Below are 26527 nucleotides of genomic sequence, written 5' to 3' on the forward strand. Positions count from 1 at the left end.
TTTCCAGTCTATTCTCCCAGCTCAGAATTTTTACAAGTACATGATTCACTTGTGCTAATGGTGCTGATCTTAATACAGCATTTCTGATGAGAGTTGCACTGAAATTCTGTCCAACAGCAGCATTGAATGCTTTGCTTTCCTGCCCCATCCTCTTCCTTTCCTCTCTTGGGGTTTAAACTTTAACTATAATCTCCACAACAGAGGACTGGATACAGTTTCTTTTTTCCTATTCAATCAGCTGGGAATAGTGACTACAGAACATCTCTTCTCCAGCCATTAGGTGTGGAGTAGAGTTTGGACAACTAACAGAACTGTCTGTCCCGCATGGCAGTATGCATCACTACCATTAGTGCTCATAATTGCTGCAGTGACAGACAAGCTGTCAGTCAATAAAAATGGTAGCTTGGATGCAAATGATCATAACTTGATTACATTTATAATGTGCAAACAGAATAAAGTCCAGACCAATACTTGGTACTTTCTTAGAAGTCAGTTTTGCAAGGCTGAAAACGGTTGAGTCAGATCAGCTGGGAAGGAAGAGTTTAATCAAATATGTGACTGATGAGTAGAAATTGTTTAAGAACACTTTCCTAGATGCCCAAAACTTCACAGCCTTACAATTGAGGAAGACAGCCTGGTTTAAAAAACATGAGGGGATGGGGATGTGAAGGTCTCACTCACTCTCTCACACACGGAAGTTGGTAGTGAATATATATCAGAAGCTAGGAATTGTAGAAAAAAAAGGAAAAAAGCTATGGCCAGCAAAATTAAGGACAAGGAGGATTTTTACACAGTAAAAGCTTTTTTATTCAGCATGTTGGAGGAACAGAGTGTGCCAGTAAGTGGAAAATGTCTGGTTAACTAGGAGAGAGGGAGTGCAGGGCTGGAATGTGGGAGGAGGTATAGGACATGGGTTCCATGAAGGAGTTTGGGTGTGAGGGGGGGGCTCTGGGCAGGATGTTGGGTCGTGGGAAGGGTTTCATGGTGTCAGATCCTGGGGGACATTCATCTCGGCTCCTGCAAGTAGTAGTGAATCAGAGGCAGCAGTGTGGGGTAGCAGGGGGTCCCCAGGAGTGGGGCTTGGGAGCGCACTGGTTGCTGGCTTCGCCCCCGGAGACTATCGAATAGTTGTGTTACTGATCATATTTGATCCAGTTATACGAATATTCAATTACACGCTATCTAACATCCCTAATGTTCATCCCTTGGATGAATGAACAGGGAAATCTTAACTACCAGTAGAGCAGTTATTTTACCTCCGTATCTTCTTCTGATATGTATAGTTGAAGAAGGATGTTAAATTGGAGAGGATTCAGAGAAGGACTTGAGGATATTTAAAGGATGAGAAAACGTGTTAAAATGATAGACTTAAGCGGTTCATTTATTTAGTGTAACAGAGTTAAGGGGTGACTTGATTAGTGTATATAAGTAACTACATGGGAGCAAAAATTTGATAATGGGCTCTTCAATCTTATGTGATCCAGTGGCTGGAATTTGAAGCTAGTCAAATTCAGATTCAAAATAAGGCATGAATTTATAGACAGTGAGGGTAAATTAGCCATTGGAGCAACTTACCAGTGTTTGTGGTGGATTCTTCATCACTGGTGACTTTTAAAATCAAGATGGGCTGTTTTTCTATAAGATATTCTTTAGGAATCCTTTGGGGGCGAGCTCTATGGTCTGTGATATACAGGAGGTCAGACGAGATGATCACTATGGTCCCTTCTGGCCTTGGAATCTATGAATAAGTAATTTTGCTAGATATTGTATTTTCTTCTGAGTCCTAGTAAAATTGAAACACAAACTGAAGTTAAACCCTTGTGTTTATTATTTTAAAAATACTTACCAGTGACCCAGCATAGGGGGGAGGGTGGGAGTTTGTTACCAAACTCCAGCAGCCACTAAAGGACCATGAGCAAAGAGCCCAAATTCCATGGTGACCAGATGGGCAGGGGGCTGCCTAGTCAGAGCTAGAATAATACTGCAATGGTTTCATGGGTGTTACAGCTCTGGTGAGGGGTGGGGAGAGAAACCACCTCTCTCTTCTTTGCAGACTGTTTCAGACCCAGCTTCCCAACAATGTCCGCTGCTGTCGTAGAGGCTCTAACCTGCCACAGCTGCTGCTGCTTCTTCCCCCATAGGGAAAGCCCCCAGTGTGCATGAATCTGAGGCACCCTTTGCCCATGCCCCAGAGGCGCCATGCTTTAAGAACTTACAGGAAGCGGAAGTGTGCTCTACTCTCACTTACCTCTGTTTCTGCTGTGTTGCTCTACTCATATCCTTGAGCTACATTCCTGAGACCACAGAGACTGAGTGATTGCTGATTGGGCAGCTCACCCCCAGTTCCTTTTTAAGGCTCTTTGTTTCCTGGGGAGAAGTCAAGAAGGAAGCATGGGCTAGTGAATAGGTGTAGAGTAACCATCGTTTCAAAGTGTGGAAATGGGACACATGCAGGAGTCCTGCCCCTTGCTCCTCTTCTTTGCTTCAGGATCCATCCCTTGACCAGAGCTGTCCTGGTAGCCCAGGCTGCTGTGGGGAGCCCTGGATCCTCTACCTGCACTGGACAGCAGGAGGGGAGTTCACAGTTACAGCTCTGGACCTGGGTCTCTGCCCCCCAGGGGAGTGCTGCCTGGGATAGGTGGAGGGTCTGGGATTCCAGAGCACCTCACAGTGGCCTGGGTTCCCTGAGTGGCTCTTAGTACTGCCTGTTTTCTAGCTTCTGACCTGGCTAGTATAGGGGCCCACGGTGAGGTACTCTAAAGCCCGTCTCAGCTCCCCTCGCTTCTCCCCCTCCACAGAAGAGGCTGGTGTTGCCTGTGAGCCTTGGGCAGGCATGGAGTGGTGCTGTAGGAAATCGAGGATAAATTCTGCGCTGGAGTCATTTAGCCTGGGACTGGACCTTGAAATGTACATTTTTGCTCTGCTCTGCCCGATTAGGGATAGGTGGTCACCCACAGAGTGCTGGACTGGGCCTTCTCCTGAGGACCTGCTTGAAGGCCTTGAGAGACCTAGAGTGAGTTGCCATGGGGGTGACCCAGAGCCTGCTTGTGTGACTTCGGGCATGACACTTCAATCTGGTTATCTCCACTGCCCATCTCTAAAATGAGCATATTTTCCTACCTCACAAAGGTGTTACGAGGATAAAGTTCATTAAATGATTGTGAGGAGCTTGGCTACTGACTGATGAGCCTGTACTTTGACAGTCAGGTTTGTACGTACCAAAGCTTTGCGCATTTGCTCAGTGCTAAACACGCAAGTTGTGCGGAGCTCTGATGGATTGATAATTCTGAATGAGTTCTTCCTACCTGGGATAATTTATAAGTCACTCTCTCGCTAATGCTTATTTCCCAATGTATCTTATGCCCAGTCACACTGCACCTCTCTGAGCTAGCAGCAAGGAGTCCTGTGGCACCTTACAGACTAACTGAAGTGTTGGAGCACAAGCTTTCATGGGCAAAGACCCACTTCGTCAGATGCGAAGCGGGTCTTTGCCCACGAAAGCTTATGCTCCAACACTTCAGTTAGTCTACAAGGTGCCACAGGACTCCTCGCTGCTTTCGCAGATTCAGACTAACACGGCTACCCCTCTGATACTTGACTGTCTGAGCTGTACATCAGGAAGGCTTCAGTGTCCTCTTCATTTTGGAGATAAGCTATCTGGAAGCCAAATGTTCCCTAAACATCCATCTAGAGACACTAGACCTTAGCAATGTTTTCTGTTGGGAGGGCAGCTTATGAATGGAGGAAATGTATTTTACAGAAGATTTTGAAATAACTGAGCTTTTTAATATACTTTATGCATGACCCTTGAATTTTGAATGGTAGGGTTTTTTTAATGTTTTGCTTGTAAAGAGAGCTGAGAATTCTTCTTTGTTACTCATGAAGTGGTTGTTAAATACTTGTTCTCTTTAAAAGCCTATCCATTTGAACATGTACAGTACACAGTTGAAAAAATGTCTTTGATATAGTCTGAGTTCTAGTACTTATTTTATCAGTAGAAATTGTGATCTAAACTTGTTCCCCCCTGTAATTAGTGTTCTCTTTTCACATAGGTGTAAATGAGTACTACAGGAAATGATGCATGCTGGAAAAAGTCAAAACTCCTGGGGTAGATTTACTCAGTATCCATCACAGAAGTGATCCTTGTTTCCACAATACAAATATACAGCAGTACTCACAGAAACATTTTTCCTATATGTGGTCTCATTGACTTTTGTTGTGCTTGCCACTCTATAAACTCATTCTCAGTGCTTGTTCCAAAAGATGATTCAAAAGCCAGTTTTGCTGTAGCAATTAATTTCCTGTAGTTGCTGTAGTCTCAAGGTTTCAACTTTACTTTTCTTCTACCATTGCTTTGAAGTTTTTTAAACTAACAAGTTATGCTGTCAAACTGATAATAAGTTTGTTAGTTTAAATAATTTAAAGTGATAACATGACTAAAAAATTCTTTTTTGCACCCATAGAAAATTGTACAGGAGCAAAAGTGGCTATTTTTGCAGCCATGGCACACTTATTCAATTAGCTGCTGTTGACTCAGGAGGCCTTAAACAAGATTTCTATGAAGTATTTAAACTGACATGTAAATATACCAATGCAAAAGATCAATCCTATACAAACAGGAGAGATTTCTTCCCTTGCATTAAACCAAATTGGAAATTGAAACACAGTGGAAAGATACAGTGATGCTATGGTAGATGTTTTTAGGGAGACAGAGTATTCAAATGGAAGTAATGTTTTAGATCTGAAATATGCTCCAATACTATAAAACAAGAGCAGGTCAAAATTTCAGGTTGATGAAAAGTAGCTTTAAAATGCCCAAAGAAATTCAAATTTGGTTTTGATTTTGTTTGTCGAAAACTTTCAAAAACGTTAATGGAAAAAGTTAGAGAAGCAAAATGAACACTTTCTGACCCGCTGTATATCATATTGAAAAGAGGCATGAAATTTGCCAAACTAGATCAAAGCAACATTCTGTCTAAACCTTTATCCCGTCTCTTACAATCACAGATGTTGAATGCCTTTCTAGGAAGGTGTTAAAATGTGATTCAGTTACATAGCACAGTTCGGTGCTTTATTGGCAGTTTAAATACAGCTATGTCAATAGTGCAGAAAATATGCATTTCATCACTCTCCTAAACTCCCACAGAATTTGTCACCTCCCCCACACTTTGTACATTCTCTCACTAGGGCAGCATAAATTGGGAAGTATGAGCAGCACATTTAGCATTGGATCCTAATACTGTTACTGACATCAAATATTGATACTACAGGAATGAGGTGGTGGGAGCAGAAAAGAGAGTTGGCGATTGGTTTCTGTTCTTCCTCATGAGCTCAAATGTGTAGATGTGAATTCACAGTTGTATTAATGCTTTCCACAACAGTCCAGCAGTGAGGTCATATCTCATTTACCTGGACACACTTTCCAAAACTGGGGGAGAGAGGTTTGGGAAAATGGCTTCATCTTTAAAAATAGGGTCCTCCTCTCTGTGCTGCATTTTTTTTATGGTGAGTTCTTAATTCCAGATGGCAGTCTGTTAGTGCACTGAATCATAGACATTGATAGCTGAAGGGGAAAAGAGGTGGGGGAAATAACTAAAATGTAACACATCATAAGGCATTTAGTTGGACAGATCCTGCATTGGATAAATATGTATTTGCCTGGCTTTGTTTTATATTGGATCTCTTTTACTTTAGATAAAAGGTAAAGGGGAGCTGTCAATATGTTCACTTCCTTTTAAATATCCATTTCTTAGATAATCAATTTCTTTTAATTGCAATCCAAGATGCCAAAATCTCAAATTGTATCAGCATTGTGAGGATTGGATCACCGCTTTTAAACAAAATCTAAGCTTACCTTTTTGTCTTGCTTCTAACTAACTGTTCCTTTGGTTTTCACCAAACCCCTGTCCCAGACTGTGGTATGTAAGCAGCGATATTAGGCAGCTTCTGTGCTGATTATTGGATTTTAACTTCCCAGTTTATTTCTCCACGCTGTCTAAGGTGTGAATGCCTTTCTTAAAAAGCAAACAGAAAACCCAGCAACTTGAAGCCCTCGAATTTTGGTATTCTAGGCACTACCTCTTGTAACAATCTCCCTTTTAAAAGATGTTGAATTTTTATATTATGGCTACTATCTGTTGTTAAGGTTTGTATGCACTTAAGTTTTGCCTATTGCTGTGCTGGCAAAAAGCCTCCTAGGCTCAGGATATTATTTGCCACTATATGGGGCAGGGAGCGACTAGTCAACTGGACAGTAAACTATCCGATAAAGCATTTGCTTACGGGATAGTTGACTAGTCGTTCACATCCCAACTGCTGACCACGTTCTCTTTCTCTCCCCACCAGCTTTCATTCTCAACTCGTTTAAAGACACACACAATTTCATTTTCTCCCTTATTATGCCTGCAGCCAAAAAAACCCAAAGGCCCAAACACCAAATCTGAATGGCCAATACCGTATGACCCTCATCCCTTTGAATTGTCCTGATCCTATTGTTTGCCATCTTGATTGTGTCATAAACATGTTGTTTAACAAATTAATGTGACATCTGCACTATTTAATCTTGGTTGCTCTATGTGAGGCAAAAAAAAATCACACATAATGTTGGTAGAATCCAAATGATCAGTGGAAGAAATACGGTGTGCCCTTTCATCCTTTTTTGCTTGTAGTCCTGAGATCTTGAAGCTTATTTGCTTTGCCGTACATGCTATAATAAAAGACCTAGACCTAGAACTAGAACAATAAAAGTTGCGTGAAATACTTATGCTGCTCAGAAAGTGCAGTGTATGTTCAGCTGAACAATTTAGTTAGTAGAGTCCCTTGAATGACTAAATACGCAGAACCTGCATGGGAAATGGAGTATTTGTAAACTCACTTACACTGCTACTCAAGTGAAATTTTCTTGCTAGGCAGCCTGCAAAGCAGTTAGGATTGGGACTCGGTTTGTGTACAGTAGTAGTATAATGAAGTCAGAATTGGCTTTTAGAGTCTGATGAATGAAAGTCCACAGTATAAGGCTGCAGCTTTCTGTGAGACACACATCTGTGCTATAACAAGAGAGGGAGACCAGGTTTAGACAAATGCTGGAACTAGGGCTTCAGGAAAAGGAATGACTTTTTCTTCTAGCTTAGATTAAATATTTATACAAATGAACTTTTCTTTTCAGCTGCTCATCAGAATTGCGGCTGCACCACCAACTTGGCTTTGAATTTTGTTCTGATTGCCCAACAGGGCTGTACATGGAGAGAGTGTTGCAGAAGAGCAGCTTAAACAAAACATGTTTGTTTTACAGCCGAACTAGAGGCTTTGGATTTTAGGGATGAAAATTAAGTGGCCTGGGGGGAGGGGAAGCGGGGGTTTGAGGGATGAGGCAAAACAGAGGAGGAAGTAAATCTGGAAGAGACAGGATGGGAGTAAAAATGAATGTTGATATAAAAACTTCTGGAAGGAAAACAGCACACAAAGATGAGTGAGAAGTAAAAGAGTGGAGTATTATTTTGGAAAGAGTTGTGGTAAAGGGGCTACTTCCCTCTTTCAGCAGACACTCCAGCAACTGCTGCTAATTTTTTCTAGTACAGTTAAACACAGTTTGATTAGGTGTAATCTTTCATTGTTAATCATCCTTAATGCCTTGCTGCTTGAGACTGAAAGGGCTAAGAAAATAAAGATTTACAGGGTGTCTCCTGCTGTAAGTCGTCCCAAGGATACATCCCTTCTGCACTAAAGTCATTGATGTTTGTAGGAGCTGTTGTGTTAAGTCCTCCCATTCCTTGCTATTAAGTCGTGTGCGCATGCCAAAAAAAAAAAAAGTGCAAATGGAAGTCAGCTGCAGGAAAAAAATTCTCCACTTTAAGTTGTTTCAGTACAAATCCAAGTCTTTTTGGAACATAGCTTGGACTTACAGCAAGGATGGCCTGTATAATGAAGACAGTGCCATGATTGCATGTGTCTTTGACCTATCACATTTGCCTCTGTTTTTCTTAAAGGATGTAAGATCTGCTTCCAGTCCTGGGACAGAACTTTTCGGATCTGTTTGATAAAGCAGTTCTTTGGAGAAAAAGGGAACTCAGGTTACAAGTGTGTTGAAACCATGACTGACTTTGTCCCTGCTTGTGGCAGCATAGAAGGAAACAGGGAAAATTGGAATAGAATTAGTGGTGGTAAAGGGGAACTAGGGTGAAGACGGTGCAATGCTGAATGTGCAGAATGGCTGTCTTTATTAATCACAAAAGTGTGGTGTTTCCCAGATGTGACTACTTAGAATGAATAAGAAGTTCCCACTGTGTGGGTTTTTTGTTTTGTTTTGTCTTATTAGTGTTGTGTAGGCAACATTTTGAAAAAATGAAAGGAGTTTTGGGGTTTTCCCTGAAGAATGCAGTTCTTTATAGATTAGCAGTGTCAGTTATGTGCTGTTGCAGTGAAATGCATGAACTGTAACTCTGAAACATCATTTCCCCATCTCCTTCACAGCTGCCCCTCTCTCCAGAAGCTAGTGGCATTCTGAATTCTGGTGTATATTTAAAAATCTTTAGGACAAGACATAAATTTAACGCACACATATATAACTAGTTTGCAAAATAAAGCATCTCCAGTATTTTGTAAAGCACTAGGAATTTCAGTCATGTTCTTATAACAGATGGTTAAAATAAAAACAAAAACAAAAAAATCAAGTGTAAGATGTTGCTGTTTTGAACTAGTGTAAACTGGAGTTGGCTAATGATTAGAGAGTTTAACTGGAACTTTTTAAATTTAAACTGTGAGAACTGAATAGTTACATTATTTGATAGTTCTATCAGTCAGGGATATTACAGTGCTGTTAACATAACATAAAAATAAAATAGCCTTATCAGACAATGGACTTTCTAATCTGCTATCCTATCACAAGTAAAACAGTTAGAAGCTTTTTGAACCAGAGACCTGCTTTGTTTTGCATTTTGTGCAGCATCTAGTACAATGAGACACTGATACTAATAGGTGCACTCAATAGTCCATTTATATCTATTGTGGCAAAGTTAGTGCATAAATTATCTAGGGAAGAGATTCTTTCTCTAACCCCTGGCAGTAGTTTGTTTGTCAGAAGTATGAAGTCAGAAAATCCCATGACACTTTCATATTTACACTAGCTAGAGTTACTATTTTCCATATAAATATCTGATCCTTTTTTTTTAATCCTCTTGATGTCTCAACGTCAGTGTTACTAATACAGGTTGCACCTCTAAAATCTGGGTTTCTCTGGTCCGGCAACATCAGTGGTCGGGCGGGGAGGGGGAGCGGGACGGGCAGGGAGCCTGCACCTGGCTCATCTGGGCTGCAGGGGCAGGGGACGGAGGGAGGAGTTGCCAGAAGCCCGCACATGGCTCAGCTGGGCTGGGAAGGAGCCAGGAGTTGGTGGGCAGCTCAACTGGGCTGTGGGGGGAACCAGGAAGCCCATGGGGGGGGGAGAGGAGGCTGAAATGACCCTCCTCCCCCCGTCCGGAAAAATCCCTCATCCGGGACTAGTCAGGTTCCAGGGTGCCAAACCAGGGAGGTCCAACATGTAGTTGGTTTCACACTTGAACTTACAAATACAATCAGTTTTAAATTTTGGAACCTGAGATGAATTTCAGAGAAGTCTGTTTTTATACAGGATTGTCCCAAAAGGAGTTAGCTTAAATAAAATACACAGACTAAAGTAAATTCTAGTTGTATGAAGGAAGAGTTGAAACGGTTAACTATTATGTAAGAGAAAATGCTGTCAGGAAACTCTTCAATAGTTCTTAAATGAAATAGATGGGAAAATACTGCTATTCAAAGTAGTGCTTCACAGCTAAATTTGGTGAACAATGTACTGCTACTGATGTGTCTGACTAGAAAAGTTGCATTTCAAGTGTTTGCATACATTCTCTAGTTTAATAAACGGTAGAGGAAGGAATAAACTGCAGTTCAAGTCAGAGTTGTTTTACATTGTGTTAAATGTCTGCAGGACATCAGTACATGGGGTTTTTTTGGTACATCTAATTTCTCATTGACACCATAGTTTTGAAGTCTTTTTTTATTTAATTTTGCATATTTAAATGTTTTAGTTTAATTTTGCAAATTTGTTTTAGTTATGGTTGTTAGAGATTTATGGGAATTGTGAGCTATGCTGTTCTGATGCATGTGGATTTTTTCTTGATGCCAAATGGTTTCCCTTCCCTCATCAATTTAATGTTACATATTGAACATTACATGAATATTTGGAGAGAAAATGGTGTGTACGTGACATCTTGTAGGTTGGAGATTTAGTGTTTGTTGCCCAGTGTGAATTGCACACTGCTTAGGCATTGTTTTAATACTTGAAGGCTGTGCCTAGACTGGCCAGTTTTTTCTGGAAAATCAGCCGCTTTTCTGGAAAAACTTGCAAGCTGTCTTCACTGGCCGCTTGAATTTCTGCAAAAGCACTGACTTCCTACTGTAAGAAATCAGTGCTTCTTGCAGAAATGCTATTCTGCTCCCATTCAGGCAAAAGTCCCTTTTGCACAAAGCTTTTGCGCAAAAGAGCCAGTGTAGACAGCTCAGATTTGTTTTCCGCAAAAAAGCCCCGATCGCGAAAATGGCGATCGGGGCTTTTTTGCGGAAAAGCGCGTCTAGATTGGCACGGATGCTTTTCCTCAAAAAGTGCTTTTGCGGATGCTCTGTTCAAAAATGCTTTCAACGGAAAACTTTTACGTTAAAAGCATTTCCGGAAAATAATGCCAATCTAGACGTAGGCGAACAGGATTTATGACTTGAGATAAAATGTTAAAATGTGATGAACCATAATAGTGTGATGGCTCTCTGTACCAATTGCTGCTATACCATCTTTTTCTGATCAGCACATTCTTAATAATAAGAAAATTAAATTTAAAACAACTTGGCTTTAGGAAAAGATCAAGTGATTTCGATATAGAGGAAAAGGTAGTATTGATGGAGATGTCTAACTTTCCCAAATGTATTTGAAAACTGGCTTTGTAGAATGTTATGTTTCTCACCCTTTTCAAAAATTGGCAGTGTTTTTCCCACTATGGTTACAGAGAAGATGATTGCTTCAAATGAAACTTTAGTTATTAGACAAGGAGAGGATTGAATTGAGGTTCTTTCCCTTAATCTTTCTTCATACCTGTTTCTCCCCCTGCCCATCTTCCAAAAAACAAGGCTGTGATTTCTGTATGGTTGTCAAGTAACTGCTGCTTTTGGATCACCCAGGGCTTGTCTACATGGGGAACTTGACCAGAATATCGATTGCAGAATAGCTAATTATTTTTGTAATTCTCCTTATGTAGAAGAGAACTCGGGGGGGTGGGGGGGTGGAAACCCCCCAAATATATGACATTTTAAATGCAGGTCTTGTAGTTGCGCTGGTTAGAATAAAGGAACAAACAGCATGTACCCGTCTCTGAATATCTTCGATACACAAGCTCAAAGTAGAAAGTTCTTTGTATATTATGTGTTCTGCTGTTTACAAGTTTCAGTGTATACTGTAATGACAGGTGGTGCCTTTTTTTGCCAAAAAATGTTGAAACTCAAATTTGCAATTTCTTTTCCCTTTGATAGGTGCTGGATAGCTTGTTAGCTCAATATGGAACAGTGGAGAACTGTGAGCAAGGTACACAAACTCAAATTGCTTTCAGATTTATAGAGGGAAGTGAGTGGGAAGTGAACTTATTTTTTTTCTTCTGTTGCATTTTTCCCTCTAGTGAACACTGACACAGAGACTGCAGTAGTAAATGTAACATATGCCAATAAGGACCAGGCTAGACAGTAAGTATATTTTTGTTCACTTTTTTATAGCTTAACTCATAAATCTGAGTTCAGCATATCTTGCTGTAAAGTAGTATGTATATTTTTCTTCTGTTCAATCACACCTTACTAAAGTTTCTCCTCTTCAACTGACAGTGAATTGAGGTATAAACTAACTTACTCTCCTGCTTGTTCAATATTTGAAATCCAGAAGGCATGTGAATTCAGAACTGGATAAAATTATTGGCCGCAACTCTTCCTCTTCGAAGCTGATCAAAATCCCACTGACTTGAATAAATACCGTAATTTTCAGTCAGCGTTTGTGGGCTTTGGATCAGGCTTGTAAAAACATTATTTAAAAACTCTTAGGGTATGTCTACGCTAGCTCATTAATTCAAGCGAGGTAGGCAAATGAGGCAACCAGAGTTGCAAATGAAGCCTGGGATTTAAATGTCCCGGGCTTTATTTGCATGTTCCCGTCCGGTCGCCATTTTGAAATTTCACTAGCCCGAACTCACTGCCGCACATGTCCTTAGTTCGAATTAACTGTTACTCCTATTGGAATGAGGAGTAACAGTTAATTTGATCTAAAGACTTAGTTCGAATTAACATGTCACTGCCACGTGTAGTCGCGGCAGTGAGTTCAGGCTAGTGAAATTTCAAAATGGCGACCGGACAGGAACATACAAATAAAGCCTGGGCTTCATTGGCAATTCCGGTCGCCTCATTTGCCTACCTAGCTCGGATTAACAAGCTAGCGTAGACATACCCTTAGTAAAAGCTAGAGGCTTTGGTTTTGCCCTTGCATTATCATTATCTTCTGAGGATATGCCCTCTCCTGATTTTTGCAAATTTTGGTTAAAATCTCACCATAAGCTTGAATGTTTTTTGAGTTGGAAAGCTGCTGATGCTTTTAAACAAACACACACTTGAAATGATCCATTTGCCTTATCCTGATTATATGAACTATTTGGCTTTTTACATTTAGCATCTATTGCCTGTTGATTTATTTGCTTATTTATAGCTACAATTTTTGGAGTCTTTGGAACCACAACTGTCATATTTTAATCTTAAATTATTTTTTATAATTTCACTTACTGCATGGAAGAAAATTGTCTGTTATTTTTGTATTAAATTAGTCATAAGAATGTATGTATAATTTTGCCTTTCCAAGATGGATTGGGGAGTGTCTTTCCTGAGACATCTTAGATATTCCATTTTCGTATCTGGGGCATAGGCATGTTCTTTTACTTTCCTCTCTTAACCACGACAGTACAAAAAACATACAGAAATTTTGGGCTCTTCTTACTTGGAAATTCCTGCCACCTTGTGGCTAACTAAAAGCAGCAATTGAGATGCACTCGTACTTCTTGCAGTACTTAACATTATACAATGTTTTTACCAACCCATAATTTGGAAATTCCATTTTGTGCCACAGATTTTTAAAAATGTTCCTGTTTTTTTTTATGCTATCTAAACTTATTTCACATGTGGAACATGTGACATAAGCAGTTTCCCTTTAAGAGGAAGTGCATCAAAGATGCAGAAATTGAGTTTCTACTTGAATTCGCTGTTTAATTTAGTTCTCCATTCAAAACTTTCACATTTTAGGAGTCTATCTTGCCACGAAATTCTATCGTAATGATTTTGTGGTGCTCTTCATGAATGTCAAGCATCAAAAGAATAAGGGATATTGGAATCAAATTTAAACTTTGTCACATGCAGAGCATGGGTATGAGAATATTAGAAAAAATGTGTCAAAATAACCTATGGAATTGGGTAATCCATGCTTTGGATCTGGAAATGGTGACGTGACTTCCTGAATGTTTCTTATTTGTTGCTATTCTTGGAATTAGATGAAACAACTGGCAAGGCAACTGTCTTGCTGCTACAATGCTCCTGTATATATTCTGTATTAAAATACAATTTGTAAAGTTAATCACAAGTAGACATAATGATGAGCTAGCCAAGTCACTAAATCATTGGGAACGAACTTTGTTATGCATTGGGAGAAGACGACAACAAATATTAAAAACAGCTCATTTTGAAGCACATGGACTAGAGCTAAAAGTAAACTTTGGAGAAGGGGCTCAAGTTAGTGTTGGAGATCCACCTGTTGAATATTGAAAAATTGTGTGGAATTTATTTTAGGATAGCTTTTCATACTTGTATTTGACAGAAACCTAAAGAGAATATATTTTGTGGATGATAAGATATGGACTCTCAAATGACAAAAGGAGAGTAGCTTCCTGATAGAAAGTGTAATTAGGACTTAAATTTAGGGACATTAACATGAAGTTATTTTACGAATTGAGTAGTGGGTAAAATTTGTATTGACTAGTCGACAGGCAGCCAGCTAAGTCCCGGCTTGCGCTGGGACCAAATCCCACTGCAGCTCTACAATTTAAAAAGCTGTAGGAGCTGGACAGCCTGCTCCCTGACTCCTACTATGTTTTAAATTGCAGAGTCGCAGCAGGTTTGGTCCTGGACCTGGTGTGAGCACGGACTCTCCATTTAAAATGTTGTAGGACCAGGCAGGCAGCCTGGCTCAGTCGCTGCTCATGCTGGGTCTGACATCAAACCCTACTGCAGTTCTGTAATTTAAAATGGAGTAGGAGCTGGGGGGAAGGCTTCCTGGCTGGCCGTGGAGAGGGACTTCTGCTGGAGCAGCCTCCCTTTTCCCCCATGCTGCTGCCTCTTATAGAGGCAGAAGCATGCGGGGGGAGGCAGTGGGGAGATGGCACTGCCGAGATGGTGCTGGGGGGAACTGGGCTGGCAGGCTTGGAGCTGGCACAGGCACTGTGACCAGAGTCAACCCCTTTAAGGGCTCCAGGGAGGGGGGAGGGAGAGGAGTGTTCTTGACTGAGGCCAGATTGGCCATCAGGGCACCCTGGGAAGGTTGGAGGCCCCCTATTTTGAAATAAGTATCTACACAGCACTTATTTCGAAATTGGTGGTGTTCCTCGTGGAATGAGGTTTACCAATTTCGAAATAAGCCCTCTGCTATTTTGATTTAATTTCAAAATAACGAAATGGCTGTGTAGATGCTAGGATAGTTATTTCAAAATAATGGCAGTTATTCAAAATAACTTTGCTTTGTAGACATACCCTTAGTGAGTAAGCATAAGCTTATCGGGTAGTTGAATGGAGTATCAGCTACTCGCGTCCTCTCCCCCTCCCCCTGCTGCCTCTGTGAGAGGCAGCAAGGTGGGGGAACAGGAGCCGGTGCTGGGAGGGGGAGCCACCTTAAAAGCCAATTTCCCCCCAGCACTGTGTCTGCGATGCTGCCTCCCCCCCTCACCTCTGCCAGAGGCATTGGGGAGATGGGAAGGGAAGAGAAACGGGAGAAACAGGCCGAGAGGGTCTCAAGCAGCTGCTGTTCGTGGTGGCCCTGGCCACCACAAACAAGTTGGTGTCTGAGCAGCCTCTGTTGGCGGCACACAGGTCGGCTGCTGCAAATACTGGGACTGAGCAGTCCCAGCTCACGCTGGTCTGGGACGCTGCGCCTCTGCATTTTAAATGGAGTAAAAGCCCAGCGGCTCTTAGTGCATTTAAAATGCAGAACTGCAGTGCTGGTACTCCCAGAGCCGGGATTGCTCAGGCCCAGCTCGAGCTGGCTCCTGGAGCTGTCCCCGTTGCAGCTGTGCAGAGTAGCCCTTATCGACTAATCGTGTAGTCAGTACAAATTCTGTCGACTACACAATTTGCCAGATAACTGCAATTAAACATCCTTAGTTAGAGGTGTGTGCGTGTTTAAAAAAAAAAAAATTCTTTGAGGCCTCTCTTGTGAAAATTAACTGTTGAAAGGGTATGCATGGCTTTTCTCTTTTATTGACCAATGTTGAGTTTCAGTTGGCTGGTTTTTGAGAGACAGCTGAAGTTGGCTACTTGAAACAGGTTCAGGTAATGGCTGGAAATTTAATGAACTCTGATTTCAGTAATATAATGGTGGTCAGTCTGAATATTAATGATAACTGGGCTTTATGAAGCTGCTTATGGCAATTGGGACACAACAGCTGATACTGGTTTCATGTTAAGGGTATGTTTAGGATAAAAAAAGCTCTTAGGTTGCAAACTGCTGTGAGCAGAGACTTTGTTTTCATATGTATTGAAAAGGGCTTTTTATAGCGGGGCCCCGATCCTGATTGGGATATCTGGGGGCAACTGCAATGCAATGCAATGAAATATAAAGCTAGCATTTAGTAGGGTTGAATAAACAAGCAATGGCTGATGAATAACGCACAAAGCTAGCCACGTTACAGCTGCAGCCCTATTTGCTTGAGTAATAGATGGAATTTTATAGTGCATTGCTTTGTTGAAGTGTGTATTGGCAGCAACATATAGCAGTATGCATGTTGGTAATGCTGTATCACTAGGATGATATTGGACCTGTTCACAGTTGTTTAGAATCTTTAAAAGCATTATTGTATTGAAATAAAATGTGTCTTGGTTTTAGGTCAGAAGTGGTCTTCTGAGGCTGCATTTCGTGTTATCAAAATGTAGGGGGAAATTGCCAAGTTAAGATTTTTTTCTCTTTAGGTTGTGATCAGATAGCTCAGATATGCCTTGGGGTATATCTATACTACAGGGTTTTTGTTTTTTTTGAAAAATGTGGTCTTTTTTCGAAAAAACTTCCCCTGTGTCTAGACTGCTGCCGCATTCTTTCAAAATTAAATCGAAAGAATGTGGCTGTTTTTTTCAACCGCAGTAAACCTCATTTTACGAGGAAAACTGCCTTTTTACAAAAGAGAGCATCCAGACTGCCTGGGTGCTCTCTTTCAAAAAAGCGGCTCGCTTTTTCAAAAGAAGAGGTTGCAGTGTAGACGCTCTCTTTCGAAAGAGGCTTGTAGTCTAAACAAGAGGCTTGGTGTTCTTTGTATTTAACGCTAGCCTGTAGTTAGTGCTGAGAAAGGACTGATGCCTTTTTTTCCTGCCAGAAGAAAATTGTTTCAAGAAAGGCAGTGTTTTGAACTTGGATAATAGCATACTGAGTAAATGCTGGACATCAAATCCTGGGTGGTACAAGAGTGGATAGGGCTGCCGTCAGGGGACTCATTACTTCTTTGCTATGTGCTCCCTGAGAGCAGATCTGGGTGTGCCATTGCTTGTTGATTCCCAAAGGTCGTGTCATTTAGAGTGCCACAGCATTCCAGCTAGTCTCCTCTCTTGTTCTATGTTTATTTGGGGCCATTGGAACAGATGATAAGGACGTGAGAGCTGTCCTTCAGCTCTGTATCTAGCTCATCCTTTATAGCCAGTGCTGTCAAAGGTGTAGCCCAAGGCAAACTTTCCAAAGTGGCGTGCCAAAATTTAACCCACCTGCCTTGGGCCACGCCACTCTCCTGGGAGAGGAGGAAGGGGCTCTCTCCACAATGCACACCGCTTGTTTTCCTGCCCTGGGCTCTACTTCGGCTTTTCCTGTGGGGAGGGGAGGAGCAGCATTCATGCACTTATCCAGAAGCTGGATGCAGCGCAGCACCTCGGGGCTCCCCTCACAGGACACCAGCACTGGCTCCAAAGTTATGGGGGGAGCAATGCTGTATCGCCAGCATGGGCTGGGGTCAGAGTGGCTTCGGGGGACGAGGGATTCAGGGAAATGGGCAGGGTAGATGGGTGAAAGTGGGATGTTCAGCCCTGCTGGAGGCGGGGTCCCAGGTACCCTAGCCTCCTGACAGGGGTCTAGGCACTTAGGGACCAATGTGGCTTGGGGGTAGGGGATCCCCTACATGTTTTCCTCTCCCCTCAGCTGCCATCTGGGCAGCACTCCTCTCTAGGACAATGATTCTCAAACGTTTTGGTCTGTGGACCACCTGGCTCAATGCAAACCTTTCCGCAGATCACAAGTTGCTAATGAAACTCACCATTAATTACAGAATTATGCCTGAGCCATTTTGCTAGTGCGGCAGCTTAGGAGAACAATTTCATTTAAATTATTAAACAGATTAAGCATTTTAACTTTCTTGTGTTAGTTGATCAAACTCCATTTTAAATAAAGTAAAGTATTAATGTTTGTCCAACAGAAAAGGTTTCAGTGTTTTCTTTATTTAGGGAAGGGCTGGGGAACCTGTTTTTGGGTCGGGGGCCACTGACTCACAGAAAAATCAGTTGGGGACCACACAAGTGAGAAACAAAAAAAAACTCCTCACAAAACCCCCAATCTTCACTGATGTGACCCCCCCCTATCCACCCCAACTGAGACACCTCACACCTCTGGCACTTCAGCCCCAGTGGGCTAGGGGATGGGACAGGAAGGACTGAGGTTCAGGGCTTCCCAAAGGACAGATTTACTTTTCTGGTGTTAGTGCATTTTGTGGACTCCTTAGGCTCTGGGTTGGGGACAAAAATGAGGGGTTCAGTGTGCAGGACAGGACTGCCAGCGAGTGGGATAGGGATGGGGGGTGCAAGAGGGCGTGAGGGTGCATGGTATGGGTGGGAGGTAGGATACAGAAGCAGGCTTGGGGGTAAAGTATCTGGCCCTAGGACAGGAAGCAAGAGCAAGGCACCTCTGCCTTTGAAAAGTAGCAAGAGCTTGAGTCCCCTGCTGGCCCTGTGCTCCCGACGTGCGCTTTGTCTCTGGGATTCTTGTGTATTTCAAAAGCAGGGAGCCTGGGGACAGTGGGGGACTGCTTGAGTCCCTCGCTCGCCCCCTGGTCCCCAGTGCTTTTGCTTTTGAAATGTAGCAAGAGTCCTGCTCTTGTTACACTTCAGAGGAGGAAGCACCTCCAGTTCCCTGCTCTGCCCCTGCTCTGCCCCCGCCCCCCCCGAGATGGTGCTCTGGGGGACTGGCTTTTAATCCGGCTCCTGCATCCCCCCTTTGCTGCCTCTCTCTGATAGAGGCAGAAAGTGGGGGGAGGGGAGCGACTAGTTGAGTCACTGGTTCTCTCGCCAATAAGCATGTGCTTATCTGATAGTTGACTAGTCGCTTACATCCCTACCCCACACCCTTGCTTCCCTCTCCCCAGGCTCCTCCCTCCATGCCAGTGGGGCTGGGGTGGGCGGAGCAGCAGCGGAGTGCATGCAGGGGTGGGGCTGTCCTGGCTCTGTGTAGGGATCCTTTGCCACCTGGTAGAGGAGGATGGGGAGCCAGGGCAGCTCTCGGGGACACTGGGGGGCAGACATGAGCGGGGAGCCGGGTCTAGTTGGGGCTTTCTTCACCTTCCCCCTCCCGTGCGCCTGGAAGCTGGAGCTGTTGCTCCAAGCTTTGTGGCTGTGCGGGACTCCCCACTGTGTGGAGAAGGGCCTGAACTCCAGCCACGGGCTGCGCATGCCACTCAAAATCGGCTTGCATGCCGCTTATGGCTCACATGCTGTATGTTGCCAACCCCTGGTGTAGCCAGTATCTGGGTGAGATCAGGGCATGGATGCATTAGCAGGTGGAGGTGATGTTTACATGCTAAGGGAAGCACTCAGAAGTCAGGCTGAGTAGTCGATCTGCCTTTCCGATTGAGGATTTGTTTGGTATTTGTTTCTGATGTTGATATCCATCGGCTGGTTAATGTAGCAGCAGCGACCAGATATGTGGTTTTGGGTTTTCTTTTTGTATTTTTCAGTCTTTTTCTAGCTAGACAATTCTGACTCTTCCTTCCAGATGCTGTAAGCCTACCTACTCTGATTCTTGTGTTTGCCATCTCAAGACAGGAGTCCTGAAACACATTATACCTGGGGCTACATATCTTAAAATAATTCCGGTAACTGATACTGAATGCTCCAGCCCTCTGCAAGCCTATCTCAGTAGCCGCATGTGAGCCCAGTGCTCTGTGACTTGCATTGCTGGCTTATTGATTTCAGGTAGAGTTGAAGGGAGTGATTTTCATCTGCTGTACAAATCCCATAGTGGCTTGGGACCTCCCTACTGAGAGATCACTTCTCCTAGTGCCATATTGATCCACAATCAGCATGGGTTCTGGAGCCCTTTTATGTGAAAGAGGAGCCCATCAGATCATTTACCGCAAGGGGCATTCAACTTCCTACTTTCATCATTTCCCTCCTTGGTCTAAAATCATCCACGTTTGTTGACCCTCAAGGCATGCTACAGAACCCATCTCTTGAATCAGGCTTTTACCAGGGAGGGTCATTTCATGGGTGAATATTTGGAGATGGAGAGGAAGGGCTATTGCTTGGATCTGGTTTTACTGTGGTTGGTTATTTTCTTTGGCTTGGGGATGAATATCTGCTGGCTTTATTTTTTTAACTTACAGTGTATTAATTTTTGGCTACAATGTCTAGACCTTAAAGACACATGCTTTTTCTGAAACATTTGGTGTCACTGCAAAAATTCTTGAAAATGTCAAATACTATTGCAGTACTTGCTGAAAGGGGGTAAAACTAAGGTTGCTATGGGAACCAAACCGTGAAAATCCTGAGTTTTGTGCAATTATAGTCTGTTATATTTCTATAGTGGTTTTTTATGTTGAAAACAACTCATGCAAGAAATACAGGTACTTAAATACAGATTAATATAATTATGCAAAAGAACTCCTGCCATCCAAGACATTCATGCAAATGTGGACATTTTTTCTAATGTTGTAGATATGGGTTGGGCCTGGGAGTGAAATAACTTTCCCATATGGTCTTTGATGCCATCAGAACATCAGTGGATAATTGTTTAATCATAAGACATCAAACCTAGCAGGGGAAGGTGTTGGGTTGAGCGGTTAAGACTATTGTTCAGCCTACTACAGTGTAAGAGACAGAGCGATGGACACGCTTGCTTTGAATGCTAATGAGAAGACTATAACAAGACCTGCCGCTCTTTATTTGCAACCAAGAACTGTCATGAAAACATGATGTGCCTAATATTTCTTTAATTCTAACACAGGAAGCCACTTATTTCTGAGCAAGTTAACTGATTTTATATCTAACAGATTATGATCGATGGTCTCCTCCCTCCTCTTCTCATACTGTTGTAATGCCAGTCGCTGATGGAATACTTGTACTCTGAGCTTCTTGTCCAGTTATCACCCTTTCCCATTCTTGCAGTTAACTGGCATAGATTGTTTTATTTTTTTTAACTTAACCGACTTCATAAAACGAGTTGGGGTGTCACTCCTGGTGTTATTGGGTTCATTGCTCTCTACTTAGCTCTTCTGTCTCATCTTCTCCCCTTTATCTGCACCTCTCCATTTCCACTTTTTAACAGTTGGGTAGTAGATAATTTGTAGGGCAGAGTTTGGTGGGCACCTGTGGTATCTTCTGATACAAGTTTGTCATCAGCCTCCGTGAAACAGGTCTTTCAAGTGAACTGTGCTGAGGATCTTGTAAGATTTGAGCTGAGGCTGACTAAGTAGCATTTGGCCACCTCATTTTTTGCTCTATTGAATTGGTGCATTGCTATGGCACTGGCCACAGAAATGCCAGGTGGAGCTGTTCTAAAGATGTACAGCTCTCACTATTGTCCACTCTGCAAACAAGTGCTAAATATACATGTTGCGAAGGAACAGGGAACATTTTCATCCATCCAGCTCTAAAGAATGAGGTGATGGTAGTTTGACGGAAGAATTCTTCCATGAGTCTATCAGGACCTGTCCTGGTGCTTAGGTCCACTTTACCCTGACTTTCAGGGGGTGTGAATTTTTCACATTTCTGAATGACGTAGTTAGGTTCTTCAAGGGCTTCTCTATGTCCATTACACATTAGAGGTGTGTGTGCTTGCTGTGTGCACTCATGCCAAAAGTTTTTCCCTCAGCAGTATCCGTAAAGGCAGCACTGCCACCCCCTGGAGTGGTGCCCATGTGGCCTGGTATAAGAGGCATTGCCCACTCCTCACACCCTCAGTTCTCTCTTGCCACCAGTGTCCATGCACAGAATGTTTGCTGCTGTTACTGGCATTGCTTAGGCTTCATTCATAGAAACTTTAGTGCTTGTGAGAGTATTTATGCCGCGAGACAGGTTCCAGACCGTATTAGATTTCATCACGGTGAGGTCTTGCGTTTTCCCTGATGACAGCCGAAGCATGCCTGTTCCTGCTAGGGCACATGGCAGCATGCACTCACCTGGTCTGCCATGCCAGGCTCTGCATGCGACCCCTCCAGCAATGACTGGCATCCACCTATTTCCAGGCCAGAGACCACTTGGATAAAAACATCATAATTAGTCCCTCGATGGATCAATCCAGAGAAAGATCCTGGAAGGAGTCATTCAACAGCCATGCTCCCTCCCTTGAGCTGGTGTTGGAGACCTCAGACATCGCCTGAGGAGCACACCTCTGGGTTCTCCAAACCCAGGGGTTGTGGACCTTGCAGGAGGCAATGCTACACATAGAATACATGTCAAAGGATTCAGAGCAGTTCATTTGACCTGCGGGGTCTTCCTGCCACTCCTGTTGGGGGCTGGGGAGGCGGGCGGGGTGAATTTCCTGGGAAACCCGGCCTTGATGTTCTACATTAACATGTTGAGGAGGAAAGGACACTCATCAGCTCTCTTCCAAGAGGTATTCCATCTCTGGGATGCCTGTATCAGCCACAGCATCCATCTGGAAGCTGGTCACCTCCCTGGTGTCAGAATGCTCTGGCACAGTGTTGCTCAACCCCCCCCCCCCTTTTTTAATAAAGTACCCCCTTAAAAAAAAAGTTATAAGTACCCCTACTACCTACAGTTTTCAGACGCACACAATTTTTTTCTACCATTGCAACATATTTCTTTAAACAACTTAATTGTAGCCGGGTGGACAATTAAATTTTGGGTGTAAAAGTTTTCTCCAAATTTCAGTTGTGTTGACGTGTACCCCCCAGACTTCTCTCGAGTACCTCTAAGAGTACTCATACACTGGTTGAGAAACACTGCCCTAGCATATCACCTTTTTAGGGACTTCTCTCATCACAAGTGGTTGCTTAACCCAGAAGTGGTCCACATGATTTTCCAGAGCTGGAGAACTTCTCAAGTAGACCTGTTTGCCACAATAAGCTCCTTTGCAAAATGCCTTCCTCTTGTCCTTGGGCCAAAAGTCTGATGTATGTGTTCCTGCTGATCCCTCTTCTGAGCCACATCCTAGTAAAAATCAAGAAAGACAAAACACTGGTTATCGTGGTTGATTTCTAAATTAGTGGTTACAACTCACCAAAGAGATGTTGGCCAGTTCTTTGAGTTTTTCCACTCAGTGTGCTGTTACTGTTGAAAAGGGTAATGCTATGTTAGCAACTATTAGGAAAAAAGAGTAGAAAATAAATCTGAAAATATTGTAATGACATTATATAGATCTTTGGTGCCACCCACATCTTGAATGCTGTGTCTAGTTCTGGTTGTATCATATGAAAAAGGTTATAGTGGAACTGGAAAAAGGTTCAGAGGAGAGCAGTACAAATGTTCAGTGGTATGGAATACTCTCCCTATGAGGAGAGACTAAAAAGATGAGGGCTGTTCAGTTTTGAAAAGAGCTGACTTAAGGGATGGTATGATCGAGATCTATAAAATGATGAATGGCAGAGCAAAAGCACATGGAGAAGTGTTGTTTATCCTTCCCACAATACAAAAACTAGGGGTCACCCAAAGAAATTAACAAACAGCAGATGTATAGCAAACAAGAACTTCATGCAGTGCACAGTTAACCTATGGAACTCATTTGCATGGAACACTGAGATGGCCAGAATGATGGCTGGGTTAAAAAAAAGAACTAGATACGATAATAGAGAATAAGCCCACCAATGACCACCAAGATGGTCAGGGAAGCAACCCCATGCCCAGGATGACCCTATACTGCCAGAAGCTGTAAGGGGAGGACAGGACAGAGCCCTCCAGCTGTCCTGGTCTGGACACCTCCCCTGATACACTGGTACTGACCACTGTCATCAGAGACAGGATCCTAGGGCTAGATGGACCATTGGTCTGGACCAGTATGACTGCTGTTACGTTGTTTGTTAAATGGATGTTCTATAACACAGTGTTACTTCCACTCTATGCTCTCCTTGTATATGGGACTGAGTGAGAAATGCTGTTGTAACGGCTCTTTCTCCTTTTGCCCCGAAACAATGAGAATGAGGAGGAAAGTGGGAACTAGTGGAGCTTAGTGGGAGAGTTCTGGAGTAGCTAGTTAAGAGAATAGCTACTGGGGGAAGGTGCTTTTGTTTAAAAAACAATCCAGATAGTTACTAGTATTTAAAACACGATTTAGCAATTAGTGCAAATGCATTTCAACAGCTTTCTATTGTGCCAGATAGCTATTGTGTAATCTGTGTACCTGTCTCAGTGGATTTCTTGGCCAATTTTCTTACAGGGTTGCAGCATAATTGGTTGATATGATTGTAAAGGTGTTAAACTGTCTAAAATAGGTGCTGAGTGGTATTTCAACTCCTGTTGGCTAGCTGGGTTTAAAAAACAAATTTTTGTCTTAGGTTTAGTCTACACTGCAAAGGCTTTGCCAGTTTAGTTCTATTAGCATAGCTAATACTAGCAAACCCTCAAGCGTAGACATGGCTTATACTGGCAGAAAGAGTTAATATGTTAATACAGTTAAGCCTCCTGCCTGATTTGAGATAAACTAACAAAAGGAGACATGGCTAATGTCATTCTGGGAGGTGATGCTCCTACCCTGAGAGGAGAAACGTGTCTGCATGTACGGTAGGGGACTGCGCTGATGAAGCTGCGAGGGCTCAGGCTTCAGAGTGTAGGCATACCCTCAAACTAGACAAGAGCATATTTCTTTCTTTGTGAATCATGCTGTGTCTGTGTAACTGTGTATCATGGATCTTGGGTTGTATAAGACCTGATCTACGTTTAAAAATGCAGTCACCATAATTGTGGCACTCAAGTGAGAAAAATCCACCTCTCTGAGCAATGTAGCTATGCTAACCTAAGTCCGGTGTAGACATAGCTAGGTTGGTGGAAGAAAGCTTCTGTTCACTGAAGCACTGTTGCTCAGGGAGGTGGAGATCCTACAGTGTTGGGAAAAGCTACTAGTGCACAGTAGTCTGTCTATACACTATGGGGTTTACAGTGCCGTAGCTATGCTACTGTAGTGTGGATAAGACCTAAGAGTAACTTTCAGTATAGGTATCAGTCTCTAGTTTCATTCATGCAGTTTATAATGAGCAGAAGCCCGTAACTGAAAGATGTTTCATTTCACAAGGACCCATGTGTAATTCTTGTATTTTTCCCCTTCATAACTATACAGAGCAATAGAAAAACTAAACGGATTCCAGCTTGAAAACTATTCCTTAAAAGTTGCATATATCCCAGATGAAATGGCAGCACAACCACCCCCCCAACAGCATCCACAGGGGAGACGTGGATTTGGACAGCGGGGTCCTCCAAGACAAGGGTCTCCTGGTGCGACCACAAGGCAGAAACCGCAGTCGGATGTTCCATTGAGGATGCTGGTTCCCACACAGTTTGTAGGAGCCATTATTGGGAAAGAAGGAGCAACTATCAGAAATATCACAAAGCAGACACAGTCCAAGTAGGTCGTTCTGCAAAATTGTGTTATGAGCTATCGTTTTTCTTTGTCTGTCATCTTGTCATTCTCGCTACAGCCAGCAAAAGTCTTAAGTTCTTTCCCTTCCCTCTTCCCCAAAATAGTTCCCCAAAGTTCTGTGGCATATTTTTTCCTCCTAAACACATAGCCAGTCAATCCCCTCTTTTCTCATGTGTAAACTTAAATGTTCCCCTGGGATTGATTATCCCTTTTCATGTCTTCCAAGATATTTCTGGGGAAAGCTTGGCTTTGCAGATAGAACACATTGCAATTTACTGTTGGATAAAGTGTATGAAACTAGTTCATCAAGTATCTGCCATGTCTTGACTCCTCTTTCTAGAGTACTTGGGCTAGATCTATAATAGAAACTTTTGTTGGTATAATGTTGTCAGGGTTTTTTTATGACACACTGGAACAGAGTCTTTGTGTAGATTCAGTTATACTAGCACAAAGTCCTTCTGTTGGTATAGCATGTTAAGCAGCACCTATAGTGGAAGGTTATTTTTGGTATAACTGTACTGGCAAAAGGGAGTGTGGACTAGCTAAGTAACGTCTCAGTTACATTTCTAGAGATGTTGTTTTGGAGATTCGGTGTTGGTATTTTGTTGAGATTGCCCCTGCAAAGGTGTTGCCTTGCCAACTAAAATGACAGGGTCACTCTAGCAACCTGTTTCATGGCTTATGTAGTAAAAGAGCAAACTAAAAGAACTGTGTTCAACAAACAAATTAACAAGCTGTGTTTCAGAGCCACCTTCTCTCCATGTTTTTTTTTTTTCATATGTTAACATTGGCAGACTTAATTTCATTCAAAGCTGTGAAAGAGCAGTAATAACAATAGAATGGTCTCCAATTTCAGAGGTGTTTTTTCACTTCTTAGGGGGTTAATGGTTAAGTTTTATGTATAGAATGTGCCTTTATCAAAGAGTAGCTTTCAGGAGACTGGAAGGGCTGTAAGTTAGTGATTGTGAAACTATGGTCCATGGACCATTGGTTGCTTGTGGAGTGCTCTCTGGTCACGGCAGTGAAGCACCTGTCAGTCTTTAAATAGGGATGCATCCTCCTAGCTCTAGCCCAATCCAGGGTGCTCTCACGGCTTGTCAAGGCTGTTTTGTTTTCCTGTCTCCTCATGTTTAGTTAGAGTTTAATGTTGTGGCTTTTGTGCCCTCCTCCCTCTGTTTCTTGAGCTATGTTTACACTGCCATATGAGTTGGCATGACTTGAGTTGCTTCTGCCTGTGAAGAAGCCACTGGCCTGAGCATTGATATACATAGTGTTATGTCAACAGGAGAGCTGCTTCTTGTTGGGTGTGGATTAAGTAAGTCAACAGAATAGCTTTTCCCCATTGGCTTAGAGATTCTGCATCGGCTTAGGGAGCTTATAGTGGTG

The 26527-nt window shown here is 42.7% G+C and overlaps 1 protein-coding gene across 1 annotated transcript in view; it reads left to right on the forward strand.

The window, feature by feature from the left end:
* The window catches only part of IGF2BP3 (insulin like growth factor 2 mRNA binding protein 3), a 177346-nt gene that overhangs the window by 102070 nt on the left and 48749 nt on the right, over positions 1-26527 (forward strand). Inside the window, exons 5-7 of the mRNA XM_075922211.1 lie at positions 11551-11602; positions 11694-11757; positions 24842-25126. Of these exons, the coding sequence (XP_075778326.1) occupies positions 11551-11602; positions 11694-11757; positions 24842-25126 (401 nt within the window). The remainder of the gene's footprint in view (positions 1-11550; positions 11603-11693; positions 11758-24841; positions 25127-26527) is intronic.

The sequence above is a fragment of the Pelodiscus sinensis genome, chromosome 2, assembly GCF_049634645.1.
Source record: "Pelodiscus sinensis isolate JC-2024 chromosome 2, ASM4963464v1, whole genome shotgun sequence".
Lineage (NCBI taxonomy): Eukaryota > Metazoa > Chordata > Testudines > Trionychidae > Pelodiscus > Pelodiscus sinensis.